We start from the raw sequence: 12,275 nt of genomic DNA on the forward strand, positions 1-12,275 counted from the left end.
TGCACTAAGAAACTCCAGAAGTAATCTTGTCACCTTTAAATGTAAGTCATTTTAGGAAAACTATATTTTTATGAGTCAGGAGAGAGATGTTTCTTTTTTCTGTACTCTAACCTCTAAGCATACACTGGTGTTTACAGAATTCTTTCATCAGCTCAAGGACTAGAAGGGCACATTTTTCTTACATAAAAGCCATGATTCAAATGTAATCAGAAATGCCAGTGCATGAGAATGTTGGACAAATGCATTTAGATAATAGTGTGTAATAAAGCCCTAAGTTAAATACAGCTGTAGGACTTCCACATTTTAAATAGAAATAGGAAAACAGTGAGTAAGAGCAAGTGAAGGCTAGAAGAGACTCCACTGCTATTCCCTGTGATGCCAAAGTCTGACCTTCACCTTTCACTTCGGAGGTAAAAGTTAATGCCTCTGCTGTAACAGGATGGAAACTGAGTCCTCAAGAGGTTGAATGAATTATCCCAAGTCACAGAAGCCATTCTCAGAGATAGGATTAAAGAATAAACATGCCTTGACTCTCATTGTGCTTTTTTGCTATTAGGAGACAAGTAATCTGTTCAATAGTGTCATCTGTTGAAGGGCTGTGTGTATGCACGCACACATACAGACATATGGTTGCTATAGAAGTAGATTGGCTTCTGTACTGCCTGGATTTAGCTGATAAATAGTCACATGTACGCACCAAGCTTTAGGTTTACCCTTTGAAACCCACCCCTGTGTGTGGGTACATTTATGATGCACTCAAATATGGAGGATTTTCTCATTAGGTCTGCTATTCCCCAACCAACTGGCAATGCCAGGAATGCATCCATGATCCTTAGGAGCAGTTGGCACACTGCATTAGCCTCCTAGTGGGCTGAGGCACGAAGCTTCCCCGCAACACTTAACTGCTGGAACTCAGTCTGTTGAAAAGCTAAATGAATTTTGGCAAAGCAACAATAAAATCCACACGGCAATAACAATTTTGTGATTCAAAAGAGCCTGCAAACAACCCTCAGTGTGGAGAGTGTATGTGAAGGACTAGGATAAACTGCTCTTTAATTTGCTAAGGAAAACATTATCTGCCTTAGCTTAATGGCTGTTACCTGGTGAGTAATGGAACAACTTTTTCTCTTGTGAAATGAACCTACTTGCTGCCTAGTGCATAGTCACTTTCTTGAGAAGTAATCTGGTCTCAAGAAAGGTGGCTTATTGTTTGCACAGGGTAGCAGTGTACCTGGTTACTTTGTCAGATTTAGTAGCAGGAGAAGATTTGGAGATGTTACGCACTTTGTCTCTATCTGAATAGAACAGGGCTGGTGCATTGGAGACTTTACCCAGCTCTAATAGTTTACTATAGCACTCAGATGCTTCTCTGTAAAGCTGCCATGGTAGCTATAATCCTGTCCTCTGTAGCAAGCTTGATGAGCAAGCATTGATTGATTTAGCAAGAAAGGACCAGAAGTATTGTGCTTTAACATTCTGGTTAGATGTGTGGAAACAGAAGGAGCATGAGAACTGCCATGAATACAAGAAGATAGTTTTCATATCTCCAAAGGGTTTAGGCTCAAAACTACTGAAAATCTGTCTCTGTGCCTGTGTAAGTCATGGTGGTTCAGAAATGTTCTATGAAAAAATTATTGGCTCTAGATGATGCCTGCAAAAATCATTTGCTTTTGTGAGAAACTCTCTCCTTCCTGACTAGGTCACATCCTCATCCACACTGGTTAGGGCATGTGGTCCAGAGGACAGAGGTGGCATATGGGGCTGCTGAGAAGAGCAATGCTGCGCCATAAGTGGATGCCATGTAATGTTGAGCTGCTGGGAAATATATACTTAAGAAAAACTGAACAATTTGCTCTTTCTAAAATGGCATTTCCTTAGTGTTCTGTTTCATCTGCTTTTCTGTTTGATTCAAGATGTGAAGAGTATCACATTGGTATCGTGTAATTTTTCTTATTCTAATGATGCTAATTTCCTATTTTCTTCTTTGGGAGTGATCATCCATAGAGATTTTAAGTATTTTTAATTGTCATTTTTGAGGTTCAGCTGCTGCATATGTATTATCTCTGTGTTGATATCTTTAATACTTGGATTAAAGGTGCGTCTGCCTCCCTTCACTAGCAGACAACCTGTACATAAAACCTGTGAAATGCATGCCTAAGCACATCCCTAAACACAGTGATTTCTTGAATCAGTCATCATATCTATTTCTGCCATGCACAAACTCTTTGCCACTGTCACATATGCTATTTACATGCAGTGTCTGGCATCCCTAAGAGCTCACTACCTGCTGTGCTGTTTTTCTGTGCCTGTGAAATACTTTCTGAAAACCTAGTGACTGCTTGAATAGCCATAATTAGATAAAAAAAACCTTCCTTGAAGAATTGTGAAAGCCCAATTTAGACAAATAAAGCACATGGACTCTTCCTGGGATATGAGATCTTGTATCTGGTAAATCAGCTATATTAGAGTACTATCTGCCACTGGGAACATAAGAGTAGAAGGGGTTTCCAAACTAGTTCATCAAATGGTTTCTCCCTCCCACTACTGCATGCTCTCACCATATGCATCCTCCCTGTGGGCTTATCATGCTATTTCAAATTAATTCAGGTTGGGTTTGCCCCATCACCATCCCCCCTTTCCCTGCAACCACGTCCTAATGACAGGAAGTTGTGGACTCTCCACCCCTGGAGGTGCTCAAAACCAGGCTGGATGGGGCTCTGAGTATCCTGTTCTAGTGGAAAATGTCCCTGCCCATAGAAGAGGGGTTGTAACTGGGTGATCTTTAAGGTCCTGTCCAACCCAAACAATTCTATGATTTAGTGATGTTCCAGAAACTCAGCTCTTAGATTCTGTCATGTTCCAGAAACTCACTTCTTTGTTTCCCCATCTGCAAACTAAAGACTTTGACTTCTTTCATAAAGATCTCTGAGTGGTACTGGTCAAAACTACTGTGCAAGAGTTACAGCTGTGATGCTACATAAATGCTCTTACTATGTATGTTTATATACTTACAATATTTATTTTGTTCAGAAGAGCTAAAGTAGTAGACTATCATCACTAATTCTAGCCCTTACCAACAGATGACTAGAAACACATGCTTTGAAACAAGTATGTGGGTACTGTCACTGTCATCCATGGGATAATTCGCTTGGCACAGTGAGGGATTTGAAAATTTAGGCTTACCTTGTGTCTCTTAAAAGTCAAAAATTAATTTGTCTTGACGTTTATTTTTATTTATTAATAGTTTCGGCACATACTTTTGTGTGCATGTGTATTCTGTAGCACAACACATATAAAGAAAGCCTCCAAGTGCAGAGCCCTAATGACATAATGTTTCTTTAGGAAAGAGCTGTGGTATGCGTGGTGTCTGGATCATGCAATATGAGTTTGTTATGGCAAGCCTGAATATTTATGAGGTGCAGGAGTGTTAAGTGATCTATATATATTAAAAAAAAATATCAGACATAAAGCATTCCAAAGCTCAGTAGAGTTTTGTTAACTTATAAGTCTCACCTCAATCTTTTATGTTTTTCTTTTCAACTGTTTCTCATTATAAACAGTCTCTCAATCTCTTTAGTTGAAAGAAATTATAGAAAATTCACACTCTGGATTTCCTCAGTGCTAATAATTTTCTCTCCTATTTGAGGACTCCATACAGCAAGAGCAGAAATGGTTTTTGAGTCTGTGATTTGTTTTGGTTTTTTAATAGGAAAATAACTTTTAAATTCCATCACCTTTTCAAGCTCTAAATATTGGCTGGGGAATATGTGGCAGTAAAATGATCTGATTCTACTTACAATGTGATTGCCTAAGGCAGCAAAGTAGAGAAATCTGTAAATGAAAGACTTAAAGCATGGTTTCATACTCAGATTTTTAGGAAGGGATTGATCAATAAGGCTCTTTAGTAGACCCTTCCCTAAAATGTGCATTATAGTTCTTACATTTACACCTGCTTTTCTGTATATGAAACTCAAACCTTATGTTACACTACATTAACAATTATCAAAGCTGGCATGTTTTTGTTTAAGATAGATTTACTGTGGCACTGTTGAAGTTAAGCTACTCCGTAAAGAGGTGGTCTTTTAAAGGATAACCACTTAAAATTTTTAATGGAAACTGTTTATTTGTTAGAAACTTGTTTGCACTAGTTGTTCATTAAGCATTACAGTGTAATTGTTTTGACTGGCTTATTAAATAATAGCCTAGTCCATATTCTCCATGTTTATTGGATATCTTTTTCAGGTTTTGTTTTTGTGCATTGGTTTGGTTTGTGTGGGCTTTTTTCCTTCCAATCAGAGTCATCTCCAATTTTGTTAACTGTTCATTTCACTTTACAACCAGATGGTTTTCCCGTGGGATCAAGAGGGACATTTTCATCTGGTTGAAGCTGGCTAGCTATAGCTCATTTAGAAGCCAAAGTGGTTAGTCTTTGGTTGACCAGATTTGGCTAGCAGAACTTTTCCTCCTTAGGACCCTTCATATGTTTCAAGGGCTAGGAGCTGGGTCAGTGAGAATCTTTGCAATGTGGGCTTTGACCTTAGGGGGTCTCACTGGTGACCATGAGTGAACCACCGACTATGAGCAACTTTGAAACAGCTGCCAGTAGAGCACTGACTTGACTTGAATAGTCTGTGAATATCTAAAATGGAGGAAAAGGTTTTCTACTTTGAATGGTTTTGCCCTAAGTCCACATAGAGCCAGGATCTCAGCTCTTCTTCTACACCGAGACGGGTTTAACAGCACAGAGATGTTGTTGCTTTCTAGGTCAGCCTTTATGGGAGTTTTATATGAATTATGGAATAGTTTTGTGAGGCTTCAACTGTGATTACAGGTTTAATGATGCTTTAAACAAACAAAAATATAATGACTTTCATCAGTGTAAAACAGGAGCTTCCTGCAGGGAAACACCAATAAATGTGGCTTCGCAGCAGGGTTACAGACCTGGCTGGCAGCCAGCAGTAATCGGCACAACACCCAGGCCTTGTATGTTAACTTAATTAGAGCCCAGTGCAAGCAGCAGCCAGACAGTTTGCTGTGAGAGATCACTGCCAGTGTGGCAGAGAGTCCCTGCATTTAAAAGTTACCTACCTGATCCATGGCTTTAGGTAGTAAGAGGCTGGGACTTTCACAGCAAGTGCAGCCTCGTGCTGTGACTCACAACAATCTCATATTTGTTGGGGAAGTTCACCTGCATATGACAGCATTCATATGGCACTACAGGCACTCACCTCTCCTGTATAATATCACTATAGATCCTTGCCTCAGCTGGGGTCTCTGTCATTTATGCTATTTGCAGTACTAATTCAGCTCCAAAAAAGAGGAGCCTTAAATTGTATTTGATGTTTTCTTTCACCTTCTGAGAAAGTTCTGAGTAGTTCCACTAATGATCTTGTTAAGATCATGTCTATGTTTATATTTCCAGTCTAAGTGTGCAACTTGCTCTCAGGTAATTGACTAATCAGTACACTGCCTGCAGAGCCATCAAACTTGCAGACACAGGCCATATTCCCTAACTGCTCTTGTAAAAGAAGGGCAGCTAATGCCTGCTTCTGCTCCTCACAGGATTTGCACCTGCAGCACCTTGGCATAACGTGTTCTGACGTTTCTTCTAGGGATTTGTGTCAAGTATGGAACGGTACCGAAGAGTTGGGCAGGAGCTGTATGCCTCTCTGTACAAGGACCACGTACAGGTAAAGGATGAATATTGGGCAACAGCTTTCTGTTGGACTACCCTTGGACTACCCTGAGAAACTGAGCATTTTAAAAGTGAGATGAATATTGTGCCTAAAGAACTGCTGAGAGTTGATGAGTCAACACTCCTCCCCTGACATTGCCACTGAAGTGTGATACAGCATCATTCGGCAATCAAATGCCTCACTTTATTTTCAGGAGCCTTTTTTTCCTTTGTTTAAATGAATTATTCCACTCCTCCAATGGCAGAAATGAAAGTGAGGACTTCGACCTTTTTTTTTTCCTTAGTAGCAAGTAAAACTTTTAAAATAGATCTCAAGCTCATAGTAAAACATCACAGGTTCAAGTTTGGCCATTAGAGACCAACAAACTTTTCCCTCTTTGAAATTTGCACCTCTCCTCTTCTTTAAATTAATATTTTAATGCTCCCCAACTCCTTGCACACAACACCTAAGTAAAATTAATTAAACTTATGCCTTGCTCAGAGGGAGCATAGTACATTTGTATTTGAGACATTCAGACTGTTTTCAGTGAACATGATGATTGTTGCTATTTGTCACACACATTTGCCAGAAGAAAATGGAATTAATAAAAACCTCTGTGATGTGGTTTTCCTGGCTGACTGCTTTTGAGTTGGAAATTTAATGAAAGCCGCCATTTTCAATTTTGTGATGTGCTTGTATTTGTCACTGTATCGTCTAGTCAGACTATCACTAGTTTATCCCTAATAACTTCTGCTGCAGCACACTGCCAGTGGTCACTTGGACTTGTTTGCTAGGTCTGCAGCACTCCCTCTGCGGTGGTCCCATCTGGTGGGTTGGGTAGATCCCTCTGAATCACTGGGGTGGTGCCACTGGTGGCTGAGAGGAGGGAAGTGTCCAAAAGCCAGCACAAAGTGTTTCTGTCCCACAGATGCAGCAGTGTGCTTACAGCAAAGCAGCCAAAGACTGGATGATACTTGAGGAGCAGCTTTTCTACAGGAGGGGCCCGTGGAGAGATGCTTCATGTTCGTTAGAGCCACGATGGATTCTTGATTGTTATGAGGGGCCTTCGCGAATGAGGAGGAGGATTCAACACATGAGCACCCATGCAGCAACAATGCAAACAAAGAGTGAGGTAGAAAGCTTTAGAAAGCTTTTGCAGGTGGTGCACAATTTCTGTAACAGTTGGTGGTGGCTTTATAGATTAGAGAAACATTAAGGTTGGAAAAGACCTTCAAAATCATAGCGTCCAACCTTTGACAAATATGTGCATCTCTTTCCTCTGGTTCTCATCACCTGACTCCTCAATATGCTGTTCCATGTATAGAGAACCCCTTGAAGGGGTGTGGGTTTGGGGGTAAGAAAGGCTCCAATGTATTTAACAGCAACAGAATGAATTTTCCTCTTTTCTTGTATAAAATCTCCCCAGACGGGTGACAATATAACCTGTCCATACTTTTCTGCTAGTAGTATCTCAAGTGCTTCCCAATGTATGCAGCAGAGTCCAGTTAGAAGGCTGCACTGTCCTGTTAGTCATATGCTTACAAGTGCTGCTAGAAGTGGTGAATCGCCAAAAGGGGAACTAGGGTGGTTTGAACTAAGATTGAACTGTGTATGTGGGGTATTTAGTACTTTCTGTTTCTCTAATGTCAAAGTGTCAAATCCTATCAATGAAAGGCTGAAGCACTTTAATATAAGGTTCCTATATCTAAGGCATTTTCAGCTTTCATGTGCTGCTTGGATTCTGGCAGTTTTCTGCAAATGGAGTAGTATGATTTTTATCCTATAACTGGCCTCATGTACAGTGGTCTTTGAAAAGATAATAGTTCTTCTGTTTAATTGTTGACATTTGTTCCTTTGGGTTCCTTTCCAATGATGTTTATTTGTTCCTTTCCATTGAGTTTATTTGAATTTCCAAGGCATTTATTTGCACCATAGATCTAAAGCTGTGTTTTTCTCTGCCAGCTAGGTTCTGACATGTTTACCTGTCTGCATGTTCCACTCTAGTCACACCTAGTCTCTTTTCAGGTTCTCCTAGCAAACAGAAAGGAAACAACTTCCCCCACTGAAGTGAATCCAGGTAACCTTTTAGGGCTTCATTGCATCATCAAGAAAGTAGACATAAACAGTCAAAGATAATTGGAATTAGTGTATGGAGTTCCAGGTCAGAATTCAAGCCAGCAAAAAAACCTTAATGTTAGTGCTCTGGGCTAAAAAGTCACTGTAACATCTGGGACAAAGCTGATGTAAATTTTATAGGTGATACATCAACTGTGTTCAGAATTTGCTGCTCTATTGTTGCCACCTGAAAGATCTAAAAGAGCTATTTTGAAATGAAAGCTTTGGGTACTTTTGGGCACCTGCAAAGCTCCCAATTGCTTAAACTCAGAAGAAATTAGGTTGGAAATACGCAGTGTTGCATACTTTTTACTGTGATAGGGTCTAGCAAGCACGTGAGTGGAGCTCATTGTTTTAGACTCCAACCAAGATGGAAGCAGTATGTAGTTCCTGCATGGAGTGGTTACAGTCAGCCAGGCTGACTGTGCCTTTTTGATCTGCATGCACTGCATGAGTGTGCAAAACCTGGGACACAGCTTAAGCAAGATAAAAGTGGGTTGTCTCTCTTTGGGTTTTATTAAGATCCTGCTCAGTCCACATCCCCAAAGTCCACATTAAATTTTTCCTACTTTCCTAATCTTCCGTGATTATAGGGATTTAGTGTGAATTATGACTGACTGCATGTATCTGTCTTTGGTTCCCTGAAATAATCATCCTTCTTCAGCAGTCACAGGTTTTAATTCTCTTGCCTGTTTTTTGCACATAAATAATGCTATTTCCCAAGGTAGAATAGATTGAGTGAAAGTCTAAATTACAAATACTTCTGGTGTCATCCGGCTGCCACTGAAACCACAATCTCTTTATACTGATACAGGAGAGCTGATGTTAAATGGAGCAGAGAGGGAGATGGATCAGAAGGGATTGGATTGTAACCAGCTAACATTCTTCCCAGCTCTACATGAAAGTTTCCATTCAGAAGACTTTTTGGAACTGTGTGTGGAGAGACAAATTATATTGCAGGAGTTGGCAGAGAGTGAAAAGGTAGGAAAGATGAACTAGAAAATTTTCTCTGGGGACATGGCACTTTAGAGGGTGAATTGGATGTGGAGGCCTATCTGTTCCTTTCAGTTTGGGGTTCAGGTGGATTCAGTCTACAGTACACATCATTACTCTCTGTTTCCCTAGAGCAAATATAATTTTCCAGCCTCTGTATGAACTCCTACACAGACTTTTCTTGAAGAGCAATTAACATTAATTCCTTGAAGTAAGAGAAAAAAATTTGGGCATAGCAACCAAGATATTCTCGTATGAGAAGTATTGTCTGAATTTGCCTAAGACATGGCAAATGATAAGACTGTGAGAATTCCTGTGCTGCTCCACAACCTTTATTCATGGTCAGAGCAGTGCCTAGATCAAACTTATTTCTGACCTCTGGAAGAGTGTGCCAGTTTTGTATAGGTTGCTAGTTCAGTGGTGTTCACATGTCTTCCTGAAGAATACCAGAAGATGTTTTCTTCCTCCCTTCATACATCTTTTCCTTTCTCTCTCCCCATGAGTTCTGGACAGATTCTTCCCTCTTAGGCCACAGAAACTTTCCACGCTTCCTCTTTGATGCTTCCATCATGTGTTACCTAGTCAAAACATTGCTGTTCCTTCTTTGCTCTTGTACAGAACTGGATGCACTTCACCAAGGTTTCTTCCCAATATAAGGAAGAGGCGAGTTCAGGACCATTGTGGGAGGAGATGAGTTGTGGAGTAAATAAGGGTGACTCTTAGGAATATTGTAACTTAGATGTTGTCAATTTAATTGAGGCATAGACATGGCCTCATTCCCTGATCTTTTGCAGTGTACCTGTTTTTTTCAGTGGCATCACTCCCCCAGTGGCCCAGGAATTAACATCCCATGGTGGAAGCCAAATACTTTTAGAATTTAAACTCAGTCATCACAGTGCTGTGATAGTTGTACATAGATACAGAAATAGCTGTTTTATTTTAATATCTCAATACCACCACCAGATTTTCTTGATGCTTTGCCAGTGGCTGGGGGTTGCACTCGTGCTCTCTAATAGGACTTTCTCAGACCTCTTGGTGCAGTCTGTTTATGTAACAGAATTCATTTCTCTGCCCCTCCTCCTTTTGCCCCTTCCTCCCCATACTTCTCCCCAGAAGAAGGAGACAGGCATGAAAATGCGAGGCATGTTTTCCATGCACTGATCTCATTTTGAGCCTTCAGGCTGTCTGTCTCTTCTCCATGTAACTCTGCAGGAAGCCATCAGAAATGCCAGGCATGTTTTTTTCCAGCAGCAGTCGCTGCCTTGCCAAGCTGGCAGAAGTATTAACAAAAGCAGCGGGGGGTGACATTAGCTGTCCTGTGCTCACTTAGTGCGCCGCTGTCCTGCCTTGTCAGTGGCTGCCTCCTGAGCTCTTTGCACTTTAAGCAGGCAACTGGAGCCATGTTCTCTCCTGCACTGCACAGAAAAGTCATTGAATGTGCCTGAGTGTGTGTGAGTTTGAGTGTGTGTGTGACCACTGTATTTTTCCCTGGAGGGACCATGCTAACACTACTAGAGCCTGCAGGAATAGATGGCTAATCCCCGTAGTGTTTTTGAAAACTATATGAAGACTGTTTGCATCTTCACACATGTAGTTCTTTTGGAAATCTGGTTGTTGAACTCCAGAGCAGATACACTTTTATGGCTGTTTGCTTAAATGTAACTGGAACATTTAGAAACAGCTCTTCTGAAAAACAAGAAAAAGAAACAACTTAAGCCTTTAGCTTAATTCCCTCGTACATCTGAATGAACAGAGCAATCAAGAGATGCAGGGCTTTGGGCAATACCTTAGAAGGTAATTATTCAATTATTTTATGTCATGTTTGCTTCATTGATTAATGATTCTAGTAGCTTGTGAACTGGGTTTTGATCTGTTTTGACAGAAAATGGAAGTTTTTATTTAATTTATGATAATTTCAAGCTGCTTGGTGTTTCAGTGCAAGATTGAAGGTACAAGACTTGCAGGTACAACACTGTCCTGGTGGAGATTTTGTGGTACAACTCTGTCAGATCTTTGCTACTCATCAGCAGTAATATAAGTCACATTCCCCAAATGAAAAAAGTTTACTCAGCTCAAGGGCTCTTGTATTTCCAATACCGCAGATGTATTTAATAATAATATAAATTTGAAGAAATAATATAAAATTGGAGAAAGGGATTGACACCATTGACTGTTTCTGGTTGGATAGTACAGAATACTCAGAGTTTAAGGTTTGTGAAAGAGAGGTACATGCTCTTTCCTCCCCGTCAAGGTCTGCTAATGTGCCCTGGTCCAGCCTTAGGCAGAATAGCAAAGTGTTTATTTGTGCCAGACCATATCAGTGATCATGAGCAGGCCTCCTTCACGATCCACATGCCTCCTAAAAACAGACACATGATCTCTGGGTTTGAGGTGGATTTCTTAGAAGTCTGGATTTCAACTTTGTGTCTGTGGAGCTGCTTTATGAAACTGCCTGATATTTCAATATTCAGTTACCTTCATTTTGGGAAGAAGTGATCTTTTTCCTATTTAATTACTTCAGGAAACCATGTGGTTTGCTAATGTGAGCAGATTTCCCCAGTATTCTCAGTGCAAGCAGACATGTCTCTAACCATGTAATGGCAGGCACTCCAGTTCAGGGTTCTGTGGTTGGCATTTCCCTGCAGAGATAGGCATTCCTGTGGGAGAGGTGATGAAAAAATGCTACCTTCCTCTTAGAAATCATTTAGAGGGGAAAGAGATTGAAGAGATTTTCATGAAAAAATACCCACAGAAGTCTCCCAGGGCTGGGTTTTTTTTTTTTTTTCCTTAAAGCCAGATAGAAGAAAACAACCTTTTGTGCCCACTAAGTGATTTCAAAATGAAGCGCCCCATTTGTTGGTAAAATAATGTCTTTTCAGCAGAAGTATTTAAACGTGGAGATTTTATTTCATTTACTTATGAATTTAATATTTATGTTATCCTGACATCAAATACTAAAACCTTGTGAAGCAGTACAGGTCTGTTTCAGCTGACCTGAGCTAGACCGTGTGTATTTTGGGATGGCAAGGAAGGTTGTAGATTTGACTCCAGAAATAGTGAGGTTAGGAACAAAGGCAAAAAGCAAAGGAGAACCATTCTTACCCTACATATGATCGTGTAGACTTTACGTTATGTAGTAAAACCAATCCCATTTCTGGGTCAATTTTGCCTGCCCCAAAAAATAATACAGCTCCCTAGCTTGGTAGAGGTAAGACCATTGAGATCTTAAGAGAAAAACAGATTTGTGATACTTCTCATACTTGTCAATCTGTTCTTTTAAGAGCACTGTATTACATTTCTGAATCAGGAAACTTCTGTTATATGTAGCCCACTGATCCTTGCAGCTTCAGATGGACTCAGCTTGCAAAATTTTACACTCATTTCTGGATTGTATGCAATTCAGGATTGTGTTAATTTACAGGGGGAACTCAGCAGTGCACAGTTTTCCCAGTATATAAGGTAGTAGCGTTTTAAGATTTTGGGAGGAAGATT

The 12,275-nt window shown here is 40.3% G+C and overlaps 1 protein-coding gene across 3 annotated transcripts in view; it reads left to right on the forward strand.

The window, feature by feature from the left end:
- Positions 1-12,275, forward strand: part of WDFY4 (WDFY family member 4) — a 124,672-nt gene that overhangs the window by 64,670 nt on the left and 47,727 nt on the right. For all 3 annotated transcript variants that reach the window (XM_042018864.1, XM_042018862.1, XM_042018863.1), the window contains exons 40-43: positions 5,613-5,690; positions 6,604-6,807; positions 7,701-7,752; positions 8,605-8,771. In XM_042018864.1, the coding sequence (XP_041874798.1) occupies positions 5,613-5,690; positions 6,604-6,807; positions 7,701-7,752; positions 8,605-8,771 (501 nt within the window). The remainder of the gene's footprint in view (positions 1-5,612; positions 5,691-6,603; positions 6,808-7,700; positions 7,753-8,604; positions 8,772-12,275) is intronic.

The sequence above is a fragment of the Corvus kubaryi genome, unplaced genomic scaffold (assembly GCF_017639235.1).
Source record: "Corvus kubaryi isolate FWS band 111438036 unplaced genomic scaffold, C.kubaryi_AGA036_p1.0 138, whole genome shotgun sequence".
In the NCBI taxonomy this organism is placed as follows: Eukaryota; Metazoa; Chordata; class Aves; order Passeriformes; family Corvidae; genus Corvus; species Corvus kubaryi.